This window comes from Saimiri boliviensis, chromosome 17, assembly GCF_048565385.1.
Source record: "Saimiri boliviensis isolate mSaiBol1 chromosome 17, mSaiBol1.pri, whole genome shotgun sequence".
Classification (NCBI taxonomy): domain Eukaryota; kingdom Metazoa; phylum Chordata; class Mammalia; order Primates; family Cebidae; genus Saimiri; species Saimiri boliviensis.
The window spans coordinates 71465830-71493474 of NC_133465.1; the positions used below are offsets into that span (position 1 = coordinate 71465830).

The 27645-nt window shown below is 55.9% G+C and overlaps 1 protein-coding gene across 4 annotated transcripts in view; it reads right to left on the bottom strand.

Moving 5' to 3' along the window:
• Positions 1 to 1901: 1901 nt before the first annotated feature.
• Positions 1902 to 27645, bottom strand: part of CCDC57 (coiled-coil domain containing 57) — a 152062-nt gene continuing 126318 nt past the window's right edge. For 2 of the 4 annotated variants that reach the window (XM_039476196.2, XM_039476198.2), the window contains exons 18-20: positions 27221 to 27395; positions 6428 to 6678; positions 2456 to 2605 (exon numbers count right to left, since the gene is read on the bottom strand). In XM_039476196.2, coding sequence (XP_039332130.2) covers positions 2534 to 2605; positions 6428 to 6678; positions 27221 to 27395 — 498 coding nt within the window. In that variant the 3' untranslated portion in view covers positions 2456 to 2533. The other 2 variants (XM_039476197.2, XM_074389078.1) reach the window with 2 other exon arrangements.

A 27645-nucleotide genomic window follows, 5' to 3' on the forward strand; every position in this document is an offset into this window, starting at 1 on the left:
CCAGCTATAGGGAAGCCCTGGACGGCTCCAGAGGCCAGGGGACTCATCCAGCACCCTGAGGGCTTCTACAAAAAGTGACTGGCAGTGGCTGATGCCTGTAATTCCAGCATTTTGGGAGGCTGAGGTGGGCAGATCATGAGGTCAGGAGTTGGAGATCATGGTGGCCAACATAATGAAAACCCGGTTCTACTAAATATACAAAAATTAGGCCAGATGCAGTGGCTCACGCCTGTAATCCCAGCACTTTGGGAGGCTGAGGCTGGTGGATCACCTGAGGTCAGGAGTTTGAGACCAGCCTGGCCGACATAGTGAAACCTCATCTCTACTAAAAATTCAAAATTTGCCTGGTGTGGTGGTGGGTGCCTGTAATCCCAGCTACTTGGCAGGCTGAGGCAGAATTGCTTGAACCTGGAAGGCGGAGGTTGCAGTGAGCTGAGATCATGCTACTGCACTCGAGCCTGGGCGACAGAGCAAGACTCCATCTCAAAAAGAAAAAGAAAGTGACCGGCAGCTCAACTCACTTTCAGCTAAAGAAAGTCACAGGGGGGCCGGGCGCGATGGCTCAAGCCTGTAATCCCAGCACTTTGGGAGGCCGAGGCGGGTGGATCACGAGGTCGAGAGATCGAGACCATCCTGGTCAACATGGTGAAACCCCGTCTCTACTAAAAATACAAAAAATTAGCTGGGCATGGTGGCGCGTGCCTGTAATCCCAGCTACTCAGGAGGCTGAGGCAGGAGAATTGCCTGAACCCAGGAGGCGGAGGTTGCGGTGAGCCGAGATCGCGCCATTGCACTCCAGCCTGGGTAACAAGAGCAAAACTCTGTCTCAAAAAAAAAAAAAAAAAAAAAAGTCACAGGGGCAGCTGGGTGCGGTTGCTCACGCCTGTAATCCCAGCACTTTGGGAGGCCGAGGTGGGTGGATCACGAGGTCAGGTGATTGAGACCAGTCTGGCAACATGGTAAAACCGTGTTTCTACTAAAAATACAAAAAATTAGCCAGGCATGGTGGTGGGCGCCTGTATTCCCAGCTACTCCAGAGGCTGAGGCAGGGGAATCGCGTGAATCTCGGAGGCGGAGGTTGCTGTGAGCCGAGATGGTGCCACTACACTCCAGCCTGGCAACAGAGCAGACTCTTGTATCAAAAAAAAAAAAAAGTCACAGGGCCATGACTGGCTTCCAGGGGACAACTTCGAGAGACCCCCCCACCCCCCGCCCCCGCCCATCCCAATCTCCGTTTGTGGATTCCCGGGGAGAGTAGATGAGGAGGCTACCATAGCACAGGCTTCGAGGGAGGGAGCCCTGCCCTGGGGAACCACAGCCTCTGTGGGGTGTGGGCTTATCCGGGGGCACACCTGTGAGCTAGGCAGAGCTAGGCTCCCCGAGAGCACTGTCTGCATCTTACACGGGTGCTAACTGAAGCTGCAAAGGTCCTGTGGTTTGCCAAGGTGACACACAGGCTACGGCTGGGAGCATCATTCTCCCATCGTCTTCCCCGAGAAGCTGTCTGCCCGGTTCAGAAAGGTGGCCTGAGGGTACACAGCAAGGCACTTCACCCAGGTGGGTAAACAGGGCTTCCCCTCCTGCACTTTATCTGGCATGAACAGGTCCGGGTGCCAGGCTGGGGGGGTGGAGGCAGGGCTCCGGAGGAGTGGGGGTGGGACATGAACCCCCCCAAGTCACCCTCCTGCTGGCTGTAGAGCACTGTCCGTGTGGAGGGCTCTCGGAAGTGCTTTTCAGCAGGGGAGTGCGGTGTGTTCTGGGTGGCTCGGAGGGGCGTCCCTTGATGGGCATTTCTGTGTTGCAGGTGCACGGCCCTGGGCACCCAGGTGGCAGGGACATCTTGCTGCTGTCCTTTGTGGAGGCCCAGCAGTGATCATTATCCTGGGTTGGCCCCCACTCTGTCAGCACCTGACACTCACACCCCAACCTGCATGAGGCCCTGGCGCCCACCTGGCCTCTAGGGGTCACCTTGGCCAGGCTCACTCGGATCCGAGGCTCTCCTTCTGGGAGGGACCCTCCCATGGTGCTCTCAGGAGACACAAGCTTTGTGGGTGGGTGTTCCGCTCTGCCCCCACCCAGCTCCGAGGAAGGCCACACTGTCCCCAACACCGCCAGCGTGCAGGTGGCTGTGGGTGGTGCCACCACGGCCCGGCCGGGCCCTGGCACAGGCACTCGATACCACATTTCCCAAGTAGGACAGATAAACAATGCTACGGCCAACGAGATGCCCCAGGGAGGAGCCTGGTTTTAATGGACCCTGCGCTCAGGGAGGCCTGTGGTCGGGCAGATCGCCCTGCAGCCCCCTGCAGCTCTCTGCCCCCACCCGCATCCTGTGCCCACACCCCCACACGTAGGTGAAAGCACAAGCACTCATGCAGAGGCCCTGAGCCCCCCAAGCGGCAGGTGGGCACTCCAGGAAGTCAGTCTTTGACGTTGTAGTTCCGGATCTTGGGGGGCCTCTGGCAGCCTTTAACTTTTGCAGGATGAAACCGGGAGGCTCCTGTGGGCTTGGCCTTTGCCTGGGCTGCCGTCTTCATCCCTGGGGTGGCAAAGCCTGCCTGCATCCTGACGGGGTTCCTATTGGCTGCTGGAGGAGCTGGGAGCTCTACCGGGTAAAGAGAAACGGGAGAAAAACAGCCATCGTCAGGAGCGCAGGAGGGGCGGGAGGCTCACACGCTCTCCACACGCGTGGTGGTTCTGCTGCCCCAGCCAGCAGGGCGCTGTGACCCTTGGCCTGGCTGTGCCAGGAGCCCTTGGAGGCCTGACTGGAGAGCTGTATCCTCGTCTTGCTCAGGGGGTCCTAGGGCCTGCCTGCCCCTCCGCTGTGCACCTGGGCATCTGGCTCTGAAGATGGTCCCGGGGGGAGGGATGCTGGGGTAAATGGTTGACCGGAAGCCCCTCCTCCCAGCTGCACCAGGTGCCCTGCCCCTGCCTCCCCCATGGGCCAGCAGTGCCAGGCTTGCGAGGCTGAAGGAAAGGCCATGCTAGTGGGAACCCGCTGGCCAGGCACAGGCCAAGGGCCTAGAGGAGCGCCCCCCCCAACCACAGGCTCGGGCCTCAGCACCAGGTGGCCCTTCCAAAGCACTGGCTGAGACCGTCTTCACACAGGGTGTCGTAAGGGATCGTCTTTATCTGGCTAGTTTTTCTCTATTTTCCGTTTTTTGAATTAAGAATGTGTTTTTTTGGTAAAACAACAAAACGTTATTTAAAAACCCATGGTGAGATGTGAGCTCAGTGTCCACCGAGTGGCTGGGGTGTCCACCGTGGCTGGGGTGAGGTCTACAGGGCTCCAGCACATGGCTCAGTGCAGCCCAGTGTGCAGTCTGGATGGGTGGACCCGGGCAGGTCAGCCAGTGGCCAAGGCCTCCCACTGGAGCCTGGCCCACGTGGCCTGCGTGCCGCCTGGGTGCCTGGGAAGCGTCTGCTTTGGGGACACCGGCAGTGATGCCTGTGTCTTGGCTGGGCTTCATGGGGCACACGGGCAGCCACACACGCCCCGCCCTGGCCCTGGGCCTGTCTTTACCATCTCGGCTTCTTCCACCTACTCCACAGTCGGGGTCTTGAGACCCCCAGAACCAGCCATCCTTTAACCCCGGCCCCCTGCTGGGGTCCTGGGGGGCCCTGGGCACTGCCTGCTCCCTTTGCTTCCAACCCCCAGAGGACTTCCTCCTCTTCATACAAAGGCTCCCACTGCGTATCTCGACAGTAAGCCTGCCGGACCTCAGCACCGCCCCGCATGCCCCCCCAGCACTGGCCTGGCCGCCACCACAGAGGGTGGGGCGTCCCGTGGAAAGGGCTTCCCGCTGCAAAGTTGGTCCTCTGACTGGGCCCTAGTGCTCCACGGTGACCCCGAGGGGGTCTCCTCAAACCCAGGATCTTGGTTGCCCCTCTCTAAGACGCAGGAATTCTGGGGGCGTGGCCTGAGCTGATCCTCCTGAGACAATGCCTTCAGGGATTTTCAGAAAAAGTAAACTCGGGGAGGGGGTCCAAGGGGCAGCCCCTCTGCTGGGGAGGCCGGGCAGGTGCTGCTGGGAGGACCAGAGCTGTGTCCCCAGGCAAAGCAGGGAGGTGTGGGTGGGATCCAGGGCCGGGGCAGGGAGGGTGCCCTTCCCAGGGCAGGCCCTTTCCCATCCACCTGGGGCAGGGCTTTTGGGCTGGTCTGGCCTCCCTAGCACAGAATATCCCCTTTGCAGGTTCTGGTTTCTTACCGGCCCCTTTCCTTCTGAGTCCTCCTCGGGGATGGTGGCAGGGAACTGGCCATGAGCCCTGGACTGCAGGGCAGGGGGCAGCCCCAGCCCAGCCAGCTCTAGGCCAGGAGGCAAGGGCTGTCAAGCTGGCTGCCCAGGCATGACTCCCTGTAACCCTGGGTTATTCTCCTACCTGATGCTAATCTGAGGTCAAACCAGTAACTGGTTCTAAAAACACTCTTAGCCTTCACCACTCTCTGCCCCTCCTCGCCTGACCTGTTTTGCCGAGCCTGGCTGTGATCTGCCTTTCTGAACTGGGCTGACTGGGCCTCAGGGAAACCGTGTGGACACAGAGTTTGCTGGGCACAGCGTGGGGGACGCGCCTCTTGGGCCCTGCGCCCCTCCCCCACCATCTGCTCTTGCTCTGGTGCAGAACAGAGCTTCTGGAAAGTTCCTGAAACATCCGAGGCCTTGCAGCAATTAACCAGGGGCGGAGGACTGGGGCCTGCTGGCCCCTCCCAGGGGGCTAAGCTGAGGCAGGGCCCTCTGGGCTGGGCTCTGGCCCCTCAGGCGGCAGAACCATACTTGGAGGTTTGAAGCTGGTGGACTCTTGCGGGAAGGCACAGCCTGTCCCCCGGCAGGGGAGGTGTGGCCATCGCTCTGTCTCTGCCTGGGGGCGTGAGAACTCTGGTCCCCGGCTTTCTGGCCACGCTGTGCGTTTCTCCTGCACCTGAGCGCCCGGCCAGCTCTTGTCCCCGTTGGCCTCTGGTGGCTCACTCTCCAGGCTGCTCCCGGCTCTCTGGGCGCCCCTGGGCACATCTGCCTGGCTTCCTGGGGCTTTGGGAGGGGCTGGACGGTGATCCTGAGCCTGCCCTGGTTCTGCAGCGCTGCCTTGGGGTTAGGGAGGGCCTGGTCCTGATGGCAGCGCAGACCTCAAGTCCATTCTGTGGCCATGGGCCCAGGGCACAGAGGCCCCTCTGTCTCCCTGTGGCCTCCACTGCTCTCTGGGGTACACCCCTGCCATGCTGAGGGCCCTCGTTCTGCTGAATCCCCCTAGCTGCCACAGGGGTCCTCACCCACCCAAGATTAACCCTTCTCAAATGCAACTAATTGTGTTTCCGAGTCCCTTGGGAGTAAGGATTCCCACTGCTGTGGGCATGGTGCCAGGCCTTCCATGCAGAAAGCGACAGCGAACGTGACTTGCCCCCCCCCCCCCAGAATCTCCAGAAGCTGCGTGCACCTTGCCACAGCCCCGACGCCTGTGAAGCTCACAGGCCATGCCAGCCCCACCTGCTGATGTCTCCTAAGGGACACCCCTACCCCTGAGCTGGAGCTCAGGCCTGAGGTTTATAGGAGCCCACAGTGGCCACAGGGCTGCCCTTGTGGGATTGTTGGACACCACCCGCCCCTGAGTGTGACAACAGGAGAGCACAGGGGAAGCCCAGGGGAGGGAGGCCAGGTGATCTGGTCCCCGTGGCCACTCTGCAGGTGGATGCCCTGGCCAGCATAAGCCTGGGCCTGCTCTGTCTGGCTGCCCTGCCCTTCTCCCTGCACCTGGAGCCCGGAGCCCTCGACTGGGCAGACACACAGGAGGGGAGGGTGCTGAGCAATGCAGACTCCAGGGCTCTGGGCAGTCCTGCCACACGTCACTCAGCCTGGTGAGGCAGGGCCAGCGGGACACCCCAGATCCTCAGGCCCCGCCTGCTGGCCTTTGGAACAGGGCAGAGGTGAGACTGGGGGTCTAGGCAGCACCCACAGGCTGACCCCCGGTTCCATGCCAGCACCTCTTCTGGCCGCCCTTGAGGCTGCACCCCCCACCACACTGGCGGGGCCCCTGCTGCTGCTGCGCTCCCCCAGGCCTGAATGCTATAGCCTCTCGGTGCTGCCCCATGTGGGCCCCATCCCAGCCCTTGAGATGGGTCACCCAGTAGTGGTGTGCGGTTGGGGCCCCAAGGAAGGGAATTTAGGGGAAAGACTTTGTGGGCACAAGGCTTTGAGAGAGGTGGGTCTGTCCCTGCTCGAGGCTGCACTGAGGAAGGTGGGCACACAGGCGAGGCCCAGAGACGCGTGGCCTTCCTCCGGGGCTGGCTTCCCACCAGGCCCGTCCAAACGCAGCCCACAGGAAGGAGGGGTGCCGAGAGGTCCAGCACAAGTGGCCGCAGGCTGGTGGGTGCCGAGGAGGCCGGAACAGCGAGAGCCAGGGACGGGCAGTGGTCTGTGAGCTGGGCAGCCTCGGGTACCTGTTCGCCCTGTGCATCTCCTGTCTTTTGGAGGGCAGAGGCACCAGGCAGGAGAAGGCCCTGAGGCCCCAGGAGGCTGGGCTGGGGCTGCAGGAAGTGGCAGCGGTCTCTGCTGTTTTGGAGGCACGGGAACTGGTTTCCTGGTCCTGAAGTGAGGGGTGCTGGCCGCATCCCCTCTGGCCAGGACCCTGCGCTGAGTGCTGAGTGCCTGGGGTGGTGTTCAGACAACTCGTGGCCTCTGTTGGCACTGTCTGGGGACAGCAAAGAACAGCGTGGGCACGTGCAGGGGGTGCTAGGTAAAATCCATGAAAAGGGAACTTTCCAAAGGGGCCCATGGAGCCCTCCCAGGTTGGCCAGCTCACAGCTCCAGGTGGGCACCCCAGCATCTCAGGGCCACAGACCGGCAGGCCACAGCCACGTCCCCAGGAACGGCACTGCCTGCCTCTCACTTTGGCTGAGACCCGTGTCTCAGGGCTGCTCCCTGCATGTCTTGGCAGCAGGACAGCTGGGAAAGAGGCCACGGTCTCCTCCAGGGAGCCCGGCTCTGCAGGAGCTACGCCAGCCACGCACATATCAGCTGCCTGACCACTCGGGACACGGAGAGCCATAAGCCGGGCCAAAGGCCTCTCCCTACTCTCTCTTCTCCTGGAGACCAGGCCCCTGGAGGCGTTCTTCGGAAATCTGGGCAATGACCCTCTGGATCCCTGGGTTTTGCGTTCCCCTGAAGGGGAGGCAAAGGCCCACACGCCTGCAGCAGGTGGGGAATGCATGGCACAGCAGCTTGGTGCCCGGGTGGGGCACGGGCGCCACAGGAGTGGCCGCCTCGGACCCTGCTGTGTGGCTTGTCGCTCTCTGTGGCATCTCTGTGCCTCCCTGTTTGACTCCAGCTGCACGGCACACAGGGTGAGGTTGGCACGAGGGGGCGAAGCCGCCTCTCACCCGAAAGGAGGAGGAAGAGGCCTGAGGCAGGTGCTTCTGGGCCTGGCGCTCCGCTCTGTGGGGATGGGTGGATGGAGTTGGTTTGCAGGTTCCAGAACGAATGGGGCTGTGCCGTGGCAGGAGGAGGAGGGCAGCCCGGGTTGAAGAAACACCCAAGGCTGTGCCACAGCTACACTGCTGAACGCCTGCTCCCGGCAACACCTGCCCAAGTGGACGGGAGAAGACGCCCACGTCGGCCCCTGGGCTGCCCGGGACTGGACCCTGGGAGGGGCCGGCCACCATCCCTCCTGCCCCAGCTGCTCTCAGCCCCCTACAGTCCCCTTGGGTGCCCTCAGGACAGATGCTTCCAGAACAGGCTCTTCTACAGAAAGGAGGTGGGCTCCAGGGCCCAGAGTCACAGCATGGACTAGGAGGCTTTGGGCCACTCTGCACACACCTCGGGATGAAGTCCTGGTCAGAAAATGCGTGAGCCTTCCTCACGGACCGACCCGCTCCTGCGGCAGGCCTGGTCTCTCTCCCCATTCCCCACCCCACGTGCCTCCCTGCCTCTGTCCACGTGATGTTGGGGCAGAGAGCCTCCTCTGAGCTCACAGTCAGAGGCCACAGGCCACTGGCCCCTTGGCCAGGCTGTAGTCCTTGACTTTGTGCCACTCAGAGAGCAAGTGGCAGAGATGAGTGACCTGTGGCCGCTCTGGCTGGCAGTGCAATGGCTTGCCCGGGTCCTGGGGTTTTGCTGGGAGAGTGCCTGACCTGAACTCCCACCCCTGAAAACAGGCTCCTCTGCGGACAGCCGGGCCCCTCAGGAAGGAGGTTCAACCCTGGTCAAGGACCGGGCGTAAAATTCACACATTCGAGCAGGGTCCGTGGAAACCCTACAACAGCAGTGCGAGTTTCAGGGAGAGATCTCTCTTGCTTGTGTTGACACGGGCGGTATCACATGGTCACTGGCTCTCAGTTCTAAACTAAAATAAACAGAGTAGAGCGTGTCATGGTGTCCAAGATAGGCACGGCAGGATTTTCATTCACAAAATATCTGGCTACAAGCGCCAAACGGAAATCCCTTCCGCTGTCGGTCCAAGTCACAGAGCAAACGCCTCAGTCCCCGCAGGCAGCATCAGTCCTGGAGGAGGCAGTGACTGTGCGCGTGACCCACTGGGCTAATTTGCCCTGAAATTCAGTTGGGACAGCTACAGTGTCCTAATTCTATGACCAGAGCGTGCGGCGTTTCACTGCAGATCTCCGTCTCCAGGAGCAGTCCCGGAAAGGAGGCAGCCTTGCTTTCTCCAAGAGAAAGACAGGTGACCCGGGGCGGGGCGGGGCGGGTGTGTCTGTGTGAAGCCAGTGCACACTCACACTCCTGAAGCCGAGACTCTGCGTCCTTTAGGACGGAATGAAGTTCTTGGAGGAGGCCGATGAAGGCAGAATATGGATAAGGTCAAACTTACACAAAGCACCCCTACATCTTCATATCAAAACACGTTAAACATAAACCTCCAAATGCCTACAGGGATCCAGGCACGGGGCTTCCTAAACAGGCGGGATACGCAGCCTGGTTCTATATGAGGGCCCGCACGGACAGTCTTGGGGGAGTCACTGAAGGAACGGGGGGCAGCAAGGCACATGGAAATGAAACCCGGGGGTGTGGGGGGGCTCGGACGGCAGGGCTGAGGTGGCGCTGAGGGGAGAGTGTGGCGCACGCATCTGCGAGGGGCCCGGGAGGGGCCTGCAGGCATGAGGTTCTGTGAGCCCGGTGTGGGCTGGCGAGGTTACCACGGGACAGAATTAGAACGTGCAGCTTCTAAAACAGCAGAGGAAAGCTTGATTTCTCCAGTGTAAAACAAGAATGTAGGAAAATGAAACAAATATTAAGTAAATAATATGGAGATTAAGTCACAGTAGACAAGCACTCAATGGGTATTTATAGGTGAGTAAACTGACTAATGAAAAACAAATTCTTAGATTGAATTAAAAAAAAATCAAGATCTAACAATAAAAGATCCACTTAAAACAAAAAGTAAAAATTAAAATATAAAATAGAATTAGGCAGAAAATGTCATAAGAGGCGAAGAATTCTGGTTTTACTTTGAGACAGAGTCTCGCTCTGTCGCCCAGGCTGGAGTGCTGTGGCACGATCTCAAGGGTTCAAGGGATTCTCCTGCCTCAGCCTTCCGAGTATCTGAGATTACAGGATTACAGGTACGCGCCACCACACCCAGCCGGAATTTTTGTATTTTTAGTAAAGATGAGATTTCACCATGTTGGCCAGGCTGGTCTCGAACTCCTGACCTCAGTGATCCGCCCGTCTCAATCTCCTGAAGTGCAGGGATTACAGGCATGAGCCACCGCGCCCAGCCAGAATTCTGTATTTTAAAAGGTACAACTTGAGGTGCAGAAAAAAAGAAAAAAAATAAATAAAAATTAAAGGTACAACTTCCAAACATGTCAAGTAATGACAGAGAGAGCCTCAGGGAAGAGGTAACTAAGACTAGAGGAAGGCTTTAAATCGCCCGTGTTCCTCAAAAACAAACCAACCCGCGCACTCCTGGAAGAAACTCGTTAATCAACAGGAGGCTCAGGAGGTCTAACTCTGCAGACACATGACACTTTCTTTTTTGGCAAACACAGACCATGCCTAGAATCCAATCATATCAGGCCACAGAGCAAGGCTCAATGTATTCCAAACGTATGCAATGAAATTCGACACCAACACCAAAACCCCCCTCCCCCTGCTTCCGCTTCAAAATTGTAAAACCTGCTATTGAATGATCTTGGGTTATAATGAAAATCGTAAAATGATTTATTTATAACTGAAATTATAAATTTCAGTTTTGTAGGGTACAACTGAAACATATCGCCTTAACCATGCTTATTAGGAAACACCAACAGTTAAAAAGGTTTTCGCCAGTCGAAGTGGCTCACGCCTGTAATCCCAACACTTCGAGCGGTCGAGGAGTTTGAGACCAGCCTGGGCAACATGGTGAGACTCTGTCTCTACAAGAAAATTGGAAAATTAGCTGGGCATAGTGGCACAGGGCTGTGGTCCCAGCTGCTCAGAGGCAGAAGCAGGAGGACTGACTGCGCCTGGGAGCTTGAGGCCACAGTGAAAGCTGTGTTCACGCCACTGCACTCCAGCCTGGGCAAGAGAGTAAGGCCCTGTTCCTCCAACAAAAAAATTAAAAATAAGGTTTAGATGAGCTAAATCTCCAATGTGAGAAGTTAGAAAGAAAGCAAGAGAATAGACTCAGGGAAACAAGAAGTAAGGAAATCATAACGTAGAAGGTTCAGTGAAACAGAAACTCCAAGGACACATAGTATAGGTCAACAGAACCAAAGGATGGTCCGACAAAACGGAGATTAACCTTCATCAATATGATCAAGAAAAACAAAGAGGGCTGGGTGTGGTGGCTCACGCCTGTCATCCAAGCACTCTGGGAGGCGGGCAGATCACCTGAGGTCAGGAGTTTGAGACCAGCCTGAGCAACATGCACAGCTATCTCTACAAAGGATATAAAAATTGGCTGGGTGTGGTGGCAGGTGCCTGTGATCCCAGCTACTCCGGAGGCTGAGGCAGGAGAATCCCCTGAACTCGGGAGGTGGAGGTTACAGTGAGCCAAGATAGGGCCACTGTAGTCCAAACTGGGTGACGGAGTAAGACACCACCTCAAGAAACAAAACAGGCACGGTAGCTCACGCCTGTCACCCCAGCACTGAACATCCAGGGCGGTCACCAGGCACCTGTCACCCTGGCTGCAGCTCAAGCATGTCACAGCCCTGTGAGAACTCGGGGTGCTGTTCACCGCACGCTGCTTTCTCCTGCCTGGCTCTGCAGAGTTTTCCCCCCCACAGGGGCGGCCGGCCCTCAGTCCAGACGCAGGAGAACCCCGTTTTCCCCCACACAGGGGCGGCCGGCCCTCAGTCCAGACTTAGGACCCCACGCAGATTTCTGGAGCTCTTTTCTGCAGTTTCCCCCTCGCGGGATTCTGCCCGGAAATGCTGGCTCCTTCTGTCTCCCCAGGCTCCAGGGCAGTCTCAGCTCAGTGGGGGTGCTCCGCGCTGCTCAGCCCCTGCCCCCCTGCACCGGCAGCCCAGAAACGGCCTCCAGGGCCCCCGGGCTCGCCTTGCTCGTCCCCTTTCCCACGAGGGCGGCAGTCTTGCCCGGGTCACAGTCCTGTCTGACCAGCTGTCCTACGTCTGCAAACAGTTGTTTCATCTACTCTGTCCAGTTTTCTGGTTGTTTATGGAGGAGGATTAAAGCCTGATCCTTCCAGGTATAAGGGTGGAAATTAAAAAAAGAAAGAAGAGAAAACAAGAAACAAACAACAAAAAAGTCTGATCCTCACAACCGCAGCCGGGCCAGAGACGCAGGTGCCGGCCGGCGCGTGGCCCTAGAATGAATACTCTCACAAGTAAGCTGATCTGGTTATTTCTTAATGTATTTGCTTTGTCCTAAAAGTTACTTCAACACAAGTGACTTTCCTAAGTGGCTGTCACGGTTTCGTCATTACAATTTCAAGAAAGTTTCTCAGAAAGTTCTGAGGCTGCCTGTCCTTCAGAAGCTGCAGGTTGTGACAGTCAGTGGGGGCAGGAGGCGGGGGTCGTCCATGCCCTTCAGGACACCCCCATGCTCCCTCCGTGGCCAGGGCACTGGTTCTTGGATTCCTGGAGCTGCAGTGACAAGGTGGCGTGGGGCTGTGCACCCAGCCTCATCAAACGTCGCCAGTGTGACCTGCTCTCTCAGGCACAGCTTGTCCTGACTACAGCAATGGAGCTAGGAGGATGGAGGCAGGTGTTGAAAAACAAGAGAAGAGGGTCCTTTCCTTCCCCAACAGCAGGGCCGTCCTGATCCCACTGCAGGGCTGCTGTGACAGTGGCCAGTGAGGCACGTGCTGTGTTTCGGGGCTGACTTCACTTCACTGCCCCTTGCATTCCTGGAGCCCACGTGCTCCTTGCCAAGCTCACCTCCTGGTTCCTGCTTGGGCGAAGGGCCCCATGCCAGGCTGGGCTCGGGGCTCACAACTGTCATCTCAGCACTTCGGGAGGCCAAGGCGGCAGATCACTTGAGCCCAGGAGTTCAAGAGCAGCCTGGGTGACATAGTGAGACATCGCCTCTACAAAAAAAAAAAAAAAAAAAGTAAAAAGATTAGCCAGGTATGGTGACGTGCACCGTAGTCAGAGCTACTCAGGTGGCCAAGGCAGGAGGATCGCTTGAGCCTGGGAAGTTGAAGCCACAGATTGCACCACTGCACTCTGGGCTGGGCAAAAGTGAGAATAAAGAAGAGAACAGACGAGCGCCCACGGCCGCCCCGCCGCCCGGCAGCGTGGTCTTGCAGGCCTCTCCTGGGCTGTCCGTCTCCCTTGGCCACCAGGAGCCCGACGTCCATCTCCCAGTGCAGGTTACCTGGGCCCTGAGGGGTTCTCTTGTCAGTACATAGAGTGAGGCCACAGATGGAAGGACAGACTGTAACGTTCCCTGTGTGTTTACAGAGGAGCTGTAGACTGTTCTTCACTGTCCCCGTCGGGTGCGATTTTTGCCTTTTCTCACCATGTCACAGGGAGCTCCTTACCCACTCACGGCGGGGACATCCCAACCTGCTCTCCTGAGCAGAAGCCCTGGGTGTCACGGAAGCAGTGCCTGTGGAGGTGGGGCGGAGGCAGCACGGGGGCTTCTGGCTGCGGTGGGGGAAGGGCAGCGGCGTGGGATGAGCTGGTACTGAGGCCAATCGCGCAGGGCACGTTCACGTGTCTTCAGGGCCCAGCTGGTCCTACAGAGGCCGAGCACACTGAAATGCCATTCCGGAGTTCCACCATTCTTTCAGGAAAGGCCCAGAACAGTCTCAGCTTGAAAGCACAGGACGCCAGGTGGGGGGAGGGGGTGCGTCCTAGGCACCCACTGGCTCCTGGATGCAGAGACTGGCAGCCTCTGCAGGGCCACTGTGACTAGGTGGACGGCGGCTGGTGCTCGAGTGTCTCCTGAGACACGACGTGTGGGAGTGGAGAAGCACTCACCTGCAGTCACCCCATCCCCAGGTGTGGTCCCACCGGAGCCCCCCAAACCTCTAAAATTGTAAACACGACTCGGCTGGAGGGTCGGGAGCCTGCCGTGATTTGGCCCACACCTTGTTTGGATTTACTTCAAAGGAAACACTTTCTATATAAAAAGAACAGGACTTCCAGCCTCTCCGGGAAACATGGGAAAACAGGCTTGTTGGCCCCATACTGCCACGGAGGGTGGCCCTGGGGTGGCATTGACACAGCCTCAGGAGACCAAGCCCGCCCAAGGGCCGCCACGCCCCCACCCCACGAGGCTGGCAGCCACCCTGTGCAGAGAAGGCCCTGGCCTGGACCGGATCCAGGGCTTGCATTGGGACCCTGACTCCGCCAGCTGTGCGGCCATGTGGCTGTGCACTTGGCCCTCGTGCCAGCAAAGAGCCCCGGTCTGCGGTGCCCACTGGGGCCGGCGGAGCAGGGCACAGGCACACCCTCCGTGTGATCTCCAGGGGAGGCTCCGCCAGCCTTTGGGCTGTCTGGCAGGAGGGGCAGCTTTTGCCTTCTCCCACTCTGGATCTTTAGATGAGAAAAGCCCGGCTACAAGGTGCCTTCAACACACAGAACTGCCCAGAAATGCTCTAATTCTATAAACAGTTTTTTAAAAAGGGCCGGGCGCGGTGGCTCAAGCCTGTAATCCCAGCACTTTGGGAGGCCGAGGCGGGTGGATCACGAGGTCAAGAGACCGAGACCATCCTGGTCAACATGGTGAAACCCCGTCTCTACTAAAAATACAAAAAATTAGCTGGGCATGGTGGCGCGTGCCTGTCATCCCAGCTACTCAGGAGGCTGAGGCAGGAGAATTGCCCGAACCCAGGAGGCGGAGGTTGCGGTGAGCCGAGATCGCGCCATTGCACTCCAGCCTGGCGCCTGGCAACGGAACGAGACTGTCTCAAGCAACAACAACAACAACAACAACAACAACGCCTGTAATCCCAGCACTTCGGGAGGCTGAGGCGGGTGGATCACGAGGTCAGGAGATCGAGACCATCCTAGCTAACTTGGTGAAACCCCATCTCTACTAAAAATACAAAAAATTAGCTGGGTGTGGCACATGCCTGTAATCCCAGCTACTCGGGAGGCTGAGGCAGGAGAATCACTTTAACCCGGGAAGCGGCGGTTGCGGTTGAGCTGAGACTGCGCCACGGCAGTTCAGCCTGGATGACAAAGCAGACGTCATCTCAAACAAAATGAAACGAAAGCTGAGTCAGCAGTTAACAGAATTATTCAACCTTAATATACAGTTTTTTTTTTTTTTTAAACGGGGTTTCACCATGTTGATCAGGCTGGTCTTAAACTCCCAACCTCAGGTGATTTGCCCACCTTGGCCTCCAAAGTGTTTGGATTACAGGCGTGAGCCACCATGCCCGGCTTAATATACAATTTACGGACCAGGCATGGTGGCTCACGCCTGTAAGTAATCCAGCACTTAGGGAAGCTCACATGGGAGGGCTGCTTGAACCCAGGAGTTCAGGAGTATCTTGGGCAACAGAGTAACACCCTGTCCCTACAAAAAAACATTTTTTTAAAATCAGCTGGGCAGAGTGGCTTACACCTCTGGTCCCAGCTACCCAGGAGGCTGAGGCAGGAGGATCACTTGAACCTGGGAAGTGGAGGCTGCAGTGAGCTGAGATCACACCACTGCACTCCAGTCTAGGCGACAGAGGGAGACTCTGTCTCAAAAAATACATATATTGGCAAGGTGCGGTGGCTCACGCCTGTAATCCCAGCACTTTGGAGGCCAAGGCGGGCAGGTCACCTGAGGTCGGGAGTTCAAGACCATCCTGGTCAACATGGTGAAACCCCGTCTCTACTAGAAATACAAAAAATTAGCTGGGCATGGTGGTGCGTGCCTATAATCCCAGCTACTCAGGAGGCTGAGGCAGGAGAATTGCCTGAACCCAGGAGGCGGAGGTTGCAGTAAACCGAGATCGCGCCATTGCACTCCAGCCTGGGTAACAAGAGCGAAACTCTGTCTCAAAAAAAAAAAAAAAAGAAAAAGAAAACATCTCAAAATCTATGGAAAAACTAATATAAATTTCAAAAGAGCAAACATTTTAAAGAAAAAGAGCCAGCGTTAACATGGGGGCCCCTTTAAAGTTGTGACCCTTTTTGCTCCTAAACCATCCTCTGCAGCTTGAGGGTGGGGCAGGGAATGAGGGCAGGAGGGAGGTGAGCCTCCCCCCAGAACGAAGTCACTCACCCACTACCCACCCAGAGGGTGCATGGCGGGGAGCAGTCCAGGGGCTGTGACTGTCAGTGCTAGCTCAGGGCCCCAATCTCGGTGAGGCCCCACGTGGCAGCCCCACCCCCTCCCCCTGTGCAGTCTTCCCCACCCCCACAGGCACAGCTGCATTCCTCAGAAGCTCCCGCCCAGCATCTCCTCTGACCCCAGGAGGACCGTGGCCCTCCCCCTGCTCTGCTCAGAGGAGTCCCTTCCAGAACTTGGGCGTGTAGAGTGAGGGCTGGGCCTTGGGGCCCTCGGCTAAGGGCTCTGTGGCCGTGTGGCCCTGGGCCTCAGTTTCCGCCTTCTGTAGTAGCTGTACAGCCTTAGCCTAAATACCCGAGCACAGGTGAAATACCAGGTACAGTGTCTGGCACTTGGTAAGCACGCAGCAAAGATTCCAGGAGAACAAACAGAACCATCTGAATCGCATGTATCTGTAAAACAGGCTACAGCTCTACCTCTGGCCGCCAGTCCCGGTGCCCCCCAGAGCAGAGCCCTCTCCAAAAAGCTCCTGCTCCCTTGGAGTCTCTGACTTTTCGAAGTCACAACAAACATCTACTGTTTTCTGCCAGCTTTCCTAGTCCACTTTGAAAAGGACAAAAATGTCAACAACACATAAACCACATATAACGTGGCCAATTGACAGGAAAAATGAGATTGATTGATTGATTGATTGATTGAATTTTGAAGCAGAGTCTTGCTCTGTCTCCCAGGCTGGAGTGCAATGGCGTGATCTCAGCTCACTGCGATCTCTTCCTCCCGGGTTCAAGCGATTCTCCTGCCTCAGCCTCCCGAGTAGCTGGGATTACAGGCGTGCGCCACCACGCCCAGCCAATTTTGTATTTTCAGTCGAGATGGGGTTTCGCCGTGCTGGCCAGACTGGTCTAGAACTCCTGATCTCAGGATTTGCCCACCTTGGCCTCCCGAAGTGCTAGGATTACAGGCACGAGCCACCCCGCTCTGCCAGTTGACAGGATGACCCACTTCATCCATTATTTTAAAATGGCAAATTGGGCCAGGTGCGATGGTTCACGTCTGTAATCCCAGCACTTTGGGAGGCCGAGGTGGATCACCTGAGCTCAGGAGTTCGAGACCAGCCTGGGCTAACAGGGAGAAACCCCATCTCTACAAAAAAAATTAAAAAATTAGCCAGGCTGGTGGCACATGCTTGTAGTCCCAACTACTCAGGAGGCTAAGGTGGGAGGATCACTTGAGCCTGGGAGGCAGAGTTTGCAGGGAGCTGAGATCGCACCACTGCACTCCAGCCTGGGCAACAGAGAGAGATCCTGTCAACAGCAATAACAACAACATAGCAAATCAGGCCAGGTGGCCACTCCTGTAATCCCAGCACTTTGGGAGCCTGAGGTGGGAGGACTGTGTGAGCCCAGGAGTTCAAGACCAGCCTGGGCGACATGGCAAGACCCTGTCTACAAAATGTAAAAAATTATCCAGGTGTGGTGGTGCATGCCAGTGGTCCCAGCTACTCAGAAGGCTGAGGAAGCAGGATTGCTTGTGCTTGGGAGGTCGAGACTTTAGTGAGCCGTGATTGTGCCACTGCACTACAGCCTGGGCAACAGAGTGAGACCCTGTCTCAAAAATAAAATAAAATAAAATAAGGCTGGGCACAGTGGCTCATGCCTGTTATCCCAGCACTTTGGGAGGCCAAGGTGGGTGGATCACTTGAGGTCAGGAGTTCGAGACCAGCCTGTCAAAATGGTGAAACCCTGTCTCTACTAAAAACACAAAAATTAGCTGGGTGTGGTGGCGGGCGCCTGTAATCCCAGCTACTCAGGAGGCTGAGGCAGGAGGATCGCTTGAACCCGGGAGGCAGAGGTTGCAGTGAGCCAAGATTGTGCCACTGCACTCTAGCCATGGCAACAGAGTGAGACTCCATCTCAAAAGAAAGAAAGAAAACGGACTAAGAAAAAAGGCAAATTAAAACCAGTAATGAAGTATCAGTCTTGACTCATCAGATGGGCCACACACGCACACAAAACCCAAAAGGCTGGGCATGCTGGCTCATGCCTGTAATCTCAGCACTTTGGGAGGCCAAGGTGGGTGGATCACGAGGTCAGGAGTTTGACACCAGCCTGGCTAACATGGTGAATGAAACCCAGTCTTTATTAAAGATAAAAAAAAAAATTAGCCAGGTGTGGTGGTGTGCGCCTGTAGTCCCAACTACTGTGGAGGCTGAGGCAGGAGAATTGCTTGAACCAGGAGACGGAGGTTGCAGTGGGCCAAGATTGTGCCATTGCACTCCAGCCTGGGTGACAAGCAAGACTCCATCTAGGGGGAAAAACCAAACAAACCCAAACCATTTGCTAAATTCACTAGTACTGAGTGAGGGAAAGTACCTCACACCTGCTGCCAGAAGCAGGAGTCAGGCCAGGGCCCCGGGGCAATTGGGTAACAGAACTCAGAACTCAAACTGCCCCTACCTTTGACCCAGCTATTTCTCTGACAGATACTGATCTAACAGCAGCCTCCGCAAGCACCAGGACACACGCACAGGACGTTCATGTCTTAAGAGCCACGAACGACAGGCCGTCCAAGTGTCCACGAAGAACAAAGGGAGGCGAGCTGATGCAGTGGCTCACAACGCCACCAGAAAGATCTGTTGTAGCTGGTGTGTCCTGACAGAGAAAAAGACTGCAGACACACAGAAAAAAGCAAGCTGCCCACCCACTATGCAACTGAAAAGAAGATAAACACACGTATTTAAAAACCACTTCGCTGGCGAGTCTGGAGGGGTGCCGGGGACCGGGCGGGAGGAAGGGAAGAGGGAGCAGGAACGCGCCTGGCTGAACCCCGCCGTGGCGTTTCATCAGCGCACCCGGAGGTGGGGTTTGGAGCACCTTTCGCCCCAGCGAGGCGTTCTGGAACTTGCGGTGCTTCGCTGCTCACACGTGCGGCACAGACTCTTGGGTGGCTGGTCCCTGTACCAGCTCCTGACACACACCCATGAGGTGCCCTCCAAGAAGGAGGAGGCAGGTCTGCCACAGGGGGTCGACTTCAGAAGTAGGTACTTCTTGGTGGCGGGGTGTGAGGTCAGACATCTGACTGGGTGCTTTGCTGGAACGGCCTTAGGGAGGGCTGCGTCCTCACTGGGTGCCACTCACTCTTTAGGTATGGCTGACTCCTATCGTGCTACTGAAGAATGTCTTTCCGGTTTGATTATTTTTCAGGTAAAAACACTCACTACCTTAGAAATCCGTGATTTCTTCATTCATATCTAAGGTTAGCCCTCTTCCGGCCATTTGTAAATACTCCACTCCACTTGTGCGTATTTCTGTGGGTTCCCTTGGAGCCCCCGCCTCGGCCTGGAATGCTTGGCAGTGTGTGGTCCCCGTGAGAGGAAGCGGAGAGGAGTGGGCTGCGTCCCCACCCTGCCGGTTGTTGAATGCTTCTTTCTCTTCCTGGCTCCTGGAGAACAACCACATTCTTATCTACCAGGCTCCACTGAGGGAGGGTGGAGGGGATGGGGGCAGAGCGGTGAGAAATTGTGTCTGTATTTTGATTGGAATGACACTACAGACGACTTAACTCTGGAGAAAACTGCTGCTTTTATATATTTAATACTTCTATCCAGAAGTGTCTATTTTTTCAAGCCTCACTTTTTTTTTTTTTTTTTTTTTTTTTGGTAATGCTTGGTGGTTTCTCTAGTTTATCAAACTTTTCCTGAGGTTCCTGGATTTGGGAGACTCGGGGTCTCCCATGTCCCCATTCCTCCCAGTTACTTCCCTGTACATGGTGGGGACAGGAATCAAGGACCATGCCCCCGCCTTCAGAGACATTCAGAAGCAGACAGGTGGAATCAAGATTAGGAAGAAAAATGGCACGGCCTGGGCGCTGGCGCAGGGAGGAAGGAAGCTGGATGGGGACAGGGCTCCTATGCAGACTTTAAGGAGGCAGGGGGTGGGCAAACAAGGAGGGTGCCTGCTGGTGCTGTCGGGCCTGCAGGTGGGGTGCCCACAGGTGCACAGAGGTATGGGTGCCCACAAGTACTCCAGGGTCTGCAGGTGGGGTCCCCATAGGTGCACAGGGGTGGCGGTGCCCACAGGTACACAGGGGTGGGGGTCGCCCACAGGTGCAGGCAGGCTGGAGCTGGAGGGCAGGTGGCTGGGGGAAGAAGGGAGGCAGACGAGGCTGGATGTGCTGAGCCCTGTCAGTCTGTGCAGGAGACCTGTCCGAGGCTGTCATAAAAACGCAGGTGAGAGAGGCGGCTAGGCGTGGAGGTAGGACCTCCAAAGAACTGCAACCAGGGTGTGTGGGGAAGCCCCGATTCCGGGCAGCTGTTCAGGCCTCAGAGGCTGGGCTGTGGCCATGCCCTGGGACGGGGTGTGACTGCTGGGTCTGGATAGGCCAGCAAAGAAGGGGTGTGCACAGAGCCTGAGCAGGAGGGTGGCTCGGGTCCTGTCTCAGGCCGAAAAGGAGTGTGGCTGTTCAGCACAGCTGCGTGACATCGTGACTAGTGGTTCATGTCATTAATTTAGATGCCACTAAATTGTTAACTGTTTCAGTATCATTTATTATTATTATTATTATTATTATTACTTTGCAGAGACAAGGTCTTGCTATGTTGCCCAGGCTGGTCTTGAACTCCTGGGCTCAAGTGATCCGCCCACCTCAGCCTCCCAGAGTGCTGGGTTTACAGGCTGAGCCACTGTGTCTGGCAACATTATTACTTGAAACTCTGCTCATGAGAGTGCAGTGCTCACACTCTGGTACCCTCAGTGCACCGAATATGTCTGAAAAAGAGGTGGAAACTTCCTCCCCGTGTCTAGAACGGAGCCTGCAGCCTGCTTGTCGGGGAGCAACTCAGAGCTGTGCCCCCTCCCAGTCAGTGTGCGGTTCTCCTGTCTCAGCCTCCCGAGTAGCTGGGCCTACAGGTGTGTGCCACCTCGCCCGACTCTTGCGTATTTTAGTAGAGTCGGGGTTTTACTGTGTTAGCCAGGATGGACTCGATCTCTGACCTTGTGATCCGCCCACCTCAGCCTCCCAAAGTGCTGGGATTATAGGTGTGAGCCCCGAAAACACACTGGCAAAGGAAAGTATCCTTATACGAAGTAAAAATATCAGACAGATAATTCAGTTCAGCACACTCAAATATTCAAAACACAAGGAAAGCATCAAGATAATTCGCAGATCATCCAACACCTCAACGGCATTAAGCACCTACGTCTTTCCCTAAATCTTTCACAGGGTGAATCAAAAGCCCCATGGACTTATGCTGAAATGTATCTTTCTTGCTTGCTTTTTAATTGCAAAGCTGCTGCTAAGAAATACCAGTCATTGCCAGGCGTGGTGGCTCCCGCCTGTAATCCCAGCTACTCAGGAGGCTGGGACAGGAGGATCGCTTGAGGCCAGGAGTTCCAGCCCAGTCTGTGCAACATAGCGAGATCCCGTCTCTAAAATAGATAATAAAGAAGAAATAGATGCCAGCCATCGCATCTCAGCCGAGGCAGGCAGGGGCACGGCGCAGCCTGCGTCTGGCCGCCTCCTCCACCTACAGAGGCTTCCCCGGCTCTCCTGCAAGAGGCCCCAGTGCGACTGGGCTGCAGGCAGCAGGCTCTCAGGGAGGTGGCCTCGCTCAAGGGGCTCAGGGGCTGAGACTCTGGTAAGACAGTCTCCTGGAGCCGGGCCACAGGGAGGCAACATGACCTCCACAGCCAGGAAATGGACAGGGGTCTGCTGAGGGCTCTGGGTGGCTTCTCCCTCTCTGATTAAAAGAAAAAGCAGGAGAGAGAGGCCGTCCACCTTCTGGCCTTCTGAGGGGATGCTGGGAGCATCTGCAGCCATTAGGATAAAAGAGAATTCCAGAGGAGCCACCTGAGGCCCGTTCACCTGGGACTACCCGCTCCGATGAGCTCCCGTGCCTCGGTCAGCGCATCCCGCCATGGCCCCCCGCACCCCCCAACCCCGTGCAGGTCCCCTGCTGAGACCGTTTGGGCATTCGGGATACAGACCCCTTGGCTCTCTTCCTATTCCAGCGAAGCGTGTCATTTTCCATAGTTACCAGGAGGAGATAAAGGCTGCGAAGCTCTGGTTCACGTCGCTTTCATATTCTGCCCTGTGACTTGCAGCTAAAGGCATCTTAACTGAACCACACCAGCCCCGCCTTCCCTCCCAGGCCACCGGCATGCTCAGCCTCAGTGGATGTGTGCCGTAGGGTCAGGAACGCTCCTTCCTGCAGCACAGCCTCCGCCCAGGTGACTCCTGCAGTCACCAGCTTCCTGCTTTCACGGAGAGCTTAGCGGCCCTCTTGACTCTCTGTCGGGTCTGCCTCCTGAGGCGCCAACCCACCATTTTACAATCTGCTTCCTCAAGCCTTCTACACTGCTCCTTCCTCCTTCAGAGCCTGTGGTCAGCATCACATGTCAGAGGAAATGAAAGGAAGCTGCTGGAACCATTTCCCACTCCCAGGCCAGCCTCCCTGGGGCCTGTGCACTCTCGTGTGGCAGAGGCTGCCCCAGCTGCTGCTGCAGACCCTTTCCAAGGCATCTGTCCAGCAAGCAGCTCAGAAGTCGGCGCGAGCATCTCCCTCGGGCCCAGGGCAGGCGTTTGCAGGGCACTCCAGGACGCGGTCCCCAGGCCTGGCTTCCTCAGCTCAGACTCACGCCCAGTGCACCTGCAGCCGCTGCCTGCTCAGCCACCTGCTATGTGGACAGAGCCCTTGGTCTCTGACCCAGGGGTCTCCTGTCTCCTGCCAGGCTTTGTCAGCTTGCAGGCAGGGCAAGTGCAGAGCGCTGGCCACCATCAACCTCCTGGCTTCGGAGGCCACCTCTGCCTCTGTCCTGTCAAAGGCCAACCCTGCAACAGGCACCGAGCCCCATCCCCTGCCTCCTCTGGGAGTTCTCTCCTGAGTCACCCCCCTCTCCCACCGCCCACTGGCAGGCTCCTGAGCCTCCCCTCTTGACTCCACATACTCCCCAAATATGAGCCCTTTTCACTGCTGCTTTTCAGAGCGAAGTTTCTTGGATACGTTGTCCATCCCACTCTCTCCTCCTAGGAAGGACTGAATGACAATTCCAGCCCTCCACTGAGACCACACTGAAGACCACCAGTGACCTTCACTTTGCCTCTCTGTCCTGACCTCACTGGACCTACTTGCAGCATTCCACTGCGCAATCTGACCATTCCTTCCCTCGTGATAACTTTTTTTTTTGTAGAGACAGGGTCTTGCTCTCTCACCCAGGCTGGAGTGCAGTATTCAATCACAGTTCACTGCAGCCTAGAACTCCTCCTGCCTCAGTCTCCCAAAGTGCTGGGATTACGGGTGTCAGCCACCTCGCCCAGCCCTTTTTTTTTCTTTTTGAGATGATGCCTCACAAAATTGCCCAGGCTGGTCTGGAGCCCCTGGGTTCAAGCGATACTCCCACTTTAGCCTCCTGAAATGCTGCAATTGTAGGTGTGAACCACCGTGCCTGGCCTAGAGCAATCTTAATGTCAGACAAAATTGGTTTTCTGGTGAAATACAACATGAAGGGTTATAAGGGATGTTATATGCTGGGAATGGGAGGAAAAGATCAAGAATGAAAAAAAAACTAAATATATATGCACCTAACAAAGCACTTCAAACACATAAAGCAAAAGTTGACAAACACAGACAAGTCGATAATCGTAGTTTAAGAACTGATATTTCCCTCTCAGAAGAATTAACATCAGGGTAATTTAATTCTCTGACCAGAATGTAAAAATGTTAGAAATCTGCAACAGACCAAAAAAAAAAAAAAAAAAAAAAATCCACAAATGTAGAACCTTCAGGAAACATTCCATTTAAGTGAAAACAAACTGAGTTGAATTCTAAGTCCTCCAAGGGAAAGATGAGGGAAGCACGAGGATGTTGAGATTTACGAGACAGGGTTAAAGCAAAGCCGCGCTTGGAGGAAGGCGCATTTCTTTGGCTGCACGGATCAGGAAACAAGATGGACTTCAGACGTGAAGAAGGCATCACGAAGTTAGCATTCCTCCAATATCCACCAAAAGCAAAAACGCAAACTTCATTTTCATTAAAACTACGAGCTGGGGGGGGGGGTGGGGGGGCTCCCAAAGGCCACAGGAACTGAGCAAGAGCTGTGTGAAAGGCACACAGAGATGCCGGTTACAGATGCCAGCAAGGGCAGGGCGAGGGCATTTCTCAAGGTGAGGGCACACCCTGATGGTAGGACCTGATTCCTTATTTCTGAAGCAAGAACATGGGCTGGCAGCGAGTGCGTCCCTGGCCCTGTTTAGTTCCTGGAAGAGAGGAGGGAGAGTGAACCAGGAACAGAACAGGCCTTATTTGTAAAATGCAGTGTCTTTAGGAGAAGGAAGAGAGAAGCTGTCCTTTGTGAAAAGCCTGATAGGTACAGACTTGTATTTAAAGCTAAAATCAACAACGAAACTCTGCTAGATTGGAAAATGGCTCTGGCTTCATTTTCCATATAAACTTTTTCAAATAGCTAGTCAAGCAAAAATTTACCTGTTTTAAAGATGAGGCTGGGCACAGTGGCTCATGCCTGTAATCCCAGCACTTTGGGAGGGTAAGGTGAGAGGATCACTTGAGCCCAGGAGTTCGAGACCAGCCTGGGCAGCATAGTGAGACCTCGTCTCTACAAAAAACTAAAAACATCTTAGCTGAGTGTGGTGGCATGTGCCTGGGGTCCCTGCTACTTGGGAGGCCGAGGCGAGGGGACTGCTTGAGCCCAAGAGCCGGAGGCTGCAGTGAGCTGAGACGGCGGCACCACACTTCAGCCTGGGTGACAGAGGGAGGCACTGCCTCGAGAAAGATAAATCAAAAAAAAAGATGAGGGGGAACGGAGAAACACAAGTGCTCCAAGAGGAGAGCGGGAAGCGAACAGGCAAAGGAAGGAGCATGAGCTGTCTCCAGAAGAACCTCCCCCAGTCGACGAAAATTCAAACAAAACGTTTTGCTGCGAGTTAAAAACTCAAGGAGGCCGTGCCCTAAGAATCCTGAGCACAAAGGAGAGCTACGGAGGGCAGGTGGGAGGGCCGGGACGACAGCAGGACGCGGCTGCGGGGAAGACAGAGGGAAACACATCGCAGCCCTGAGCACACGGGAGCCGAAGCCGGTGGCGCAAGCCCACGCCTTCCTAAGGCAGAAGGGAAGCGGTGCCAATCCTCAGAACACTTGCAATGGCATTTGTGAGGAGAGGCTGGAGTACCAGGCTCAGACAAGCTGCGTCTAAAAATTATGGTGGCCGTGCCTGCAATCCCAGCACTTTGGGAGGCTGAGGCAGGAGGATCGCTTGAGCCCAGAAATTTGAGATCAGCCTGAGCCACTTAGGGAGACACCATCTCTATGAGTTTTTTTTGAGGCAGAGTCTCATTCCATCACCCAGACCAGAGTGCAATGGTGCAATCTCAGCTCCCTGCAACCTCCACCTCCCAGGTTCAAGTGATTCTTGTGCCTCAGTCTCCCAAAGTAGCTGGGATTACAGGCACACACCACCAGGCCCAGCAAATTTTTTTATTTTTGGTAGAGACAAGGTTTCTCCATGTTGGCCAGGCTGGTCTTGAACTCCTGACCTCAACTGATCCACCTGCCTCAGCCTTCCAGAGTGCTGGGATTACAGGCATGAGTCACCATGCCCAGCCTTTTCTCCGCTAAATTTAAAAAGAAAGAAAAACTAAAATATAAATACAATACAAGAAAATTCTGAGAGAGAAGGGTAAAGAGGGGATCCTGGATCAGCCAGACATGCAAAGGGACCAGGAAGTGATACTGACTCAGACCTGACGGGACTGCCTGTGGACAGACTGAGAGAGCGGCTGAACAAACAGTCCAGATACAGCCCCAAATGCACATGGAACATTTAGCATAGTAACAAAGGCAGGAGTTGGAACAAGCCGGGAAGCATCAGCGATCGAAAACTGGGGTTGGGGCATCTCAGGAGCCATCAGGGGTTAATCAGAAGTGGTTCCATCTGGGCGTGGTGGCTCACACCTGCAATCTCAGCACTTTGGGAGGCTGAGGCACACCTGAGGTCAGGAGTTCAAGACCAGCCTGGCCAACATGGGGAAACCCCATCTCTACTAAGAGTACAAAAATTAGCTGGGTGTGGTGGTGGGTACCTGTGATTCCAGCTCCTCGGGAGGCTGAGGCGAGAAAATCACTGGAACCCAGGAGGTGGAGGTCACAGTGAGCTGAGATGGCGCTACTGCACTCCAGCCTGGGCAAAAAGAGTGAAACTTCACCTCAAACAAAACAAAACAAAACAAAACAAAACAAAACAGAAGTGGGTCCTACTTTATAACATACACCACGATAAATTCCAAAAGGATCACAGGATTAATCATAGAAAAACGAAACCACAGCAGAATCAGAAGAAACAAGGGAATAAGCCTGGGGTAGCCAAAGATGTCCTAAACCCAGAAAAGATAAAAACAAGGACATTCAATGACATAAAAATAAAAATATGAACATAAAAAACACTGTAAGAAAAATGTGAAAACATGAAGAATTGGGAGAAAACATTTGAACTGTTGTCACAGAAAAGGTCGAATTTGTATTACATGTAATGAGCCGCTACAAATCAGTAAGAAAGACAACCACCCTCTGTACAAATGGGCAAAGAACTGCAGAACAGGAAAAAGCAGCGTCTCGAAAGCCACGTGAAGGTGCACGAGCTCCCGACAGAAGCGCTCACTCCAACCCCGCCAGCCACCAGGAGAGGCTCCGACCGCCACAGGTGACTCTCATTCACTGCTGCTGGGAGCAGTCGCTGGGCGGGCAGGGGAGGCTGAGCCGTGGCCACCACACGTGGCGTGCACGCGGTCCTGATGGGACCAGCCCCGGTGGGCACCTACGCACTCTGCAGCATGCGTGCAAGGCCACCACTCTCACAGGATTTGTAATAGCCTAAAAGGCACACGACGGAAAGAGGGTTAAATGAATGATGGAAGCTGTAAGGTAAGAAGGGAACGCCCTCTAGACAGAAACGCAGGACGGAGCCGTGTTCCCGGCCCGATCGCGTCGCACGGCCACGTCTCCAGCTGCCTCAGAGTGGCATCTTCTCTCCACGCTTCTCACTACATCATGGTCTCATGCAGTCCCCCCAAGGTACACCCTTCACATAGATTTTCCTGAAGACTTCCTGAGACCACCAGCAGGAGCTGCCGCTGTAACCTGCTGAGTCTGCCGGGCCTGTGACTTAAGTACAGAGAAGAGTCTCAGGGCGGCGGCGTCTGCGCAGAGTGCAGGACGGGATGAGGATGTGACCTGACGCCTGTCTGGCCCCCCTGGGGCTGGCCCGGCTCTCCCCCAGGAACAGGGCCGTCTAAAAGTGCGCCCATACCCGCACGTCTCACTGGGCTCCATCCCGAGTCCAGTGCATCGTGCGCACGCGGGTGGACGGCGCTGTGATTCGAGGCACGGCGGCGCTCTTCAGGGCTTCACCCATCACCCGGGAAACCTCAGGCGCCGAATGAGAGGGAAGGAGCCTCCATGCCTTACTCAGCCGAAGTGCAGGGATTTCAGGGTGTGGGAAGCAGGCGGCACTGACTCTCCACATGCCCCTCGGGGAGGGTGGCCCCCGCCTTCTGCCAGCCAAGGGCAGCTCCGGGGGAGGGCAGTCTCCTACCTGGAGCTGAGTCACCACCGTGGGAGGTGAGGCCAGAGGGGCTGGATCCCAGGTCTAGCAACCTCCACGTGTCCTGGAGGGTGCCACTGGCAAAGGAGGAGGAGCTGTGGGAGTGGTGGACGAGCTCTTCAGGGTGCTCCTGAGCCTGGGGTGGCTTTGGAGGCTGGGCTTCTTTCTGCGGGGGTGATTGACAGGTCACTGTGTGAACGCTGTGTTGTGTCTAGAAAAGACATCATCGTCTTGAAAGCCGCTCCTCTCCAACCCAGAGGAAGCCACAGGGCTCCCCCAAGCTACTCCCCTGGAGTGTGAGGAGACAGTGGTCCTGGCCCAAAGGCCCAGGCAGACGCTCCCAGGACCACCCAGGAGAGGCAGCTGCAGACAGCGGTGCATCCGGAGTGAGTCCCAGCGCTGGGAACGCCGGGTGT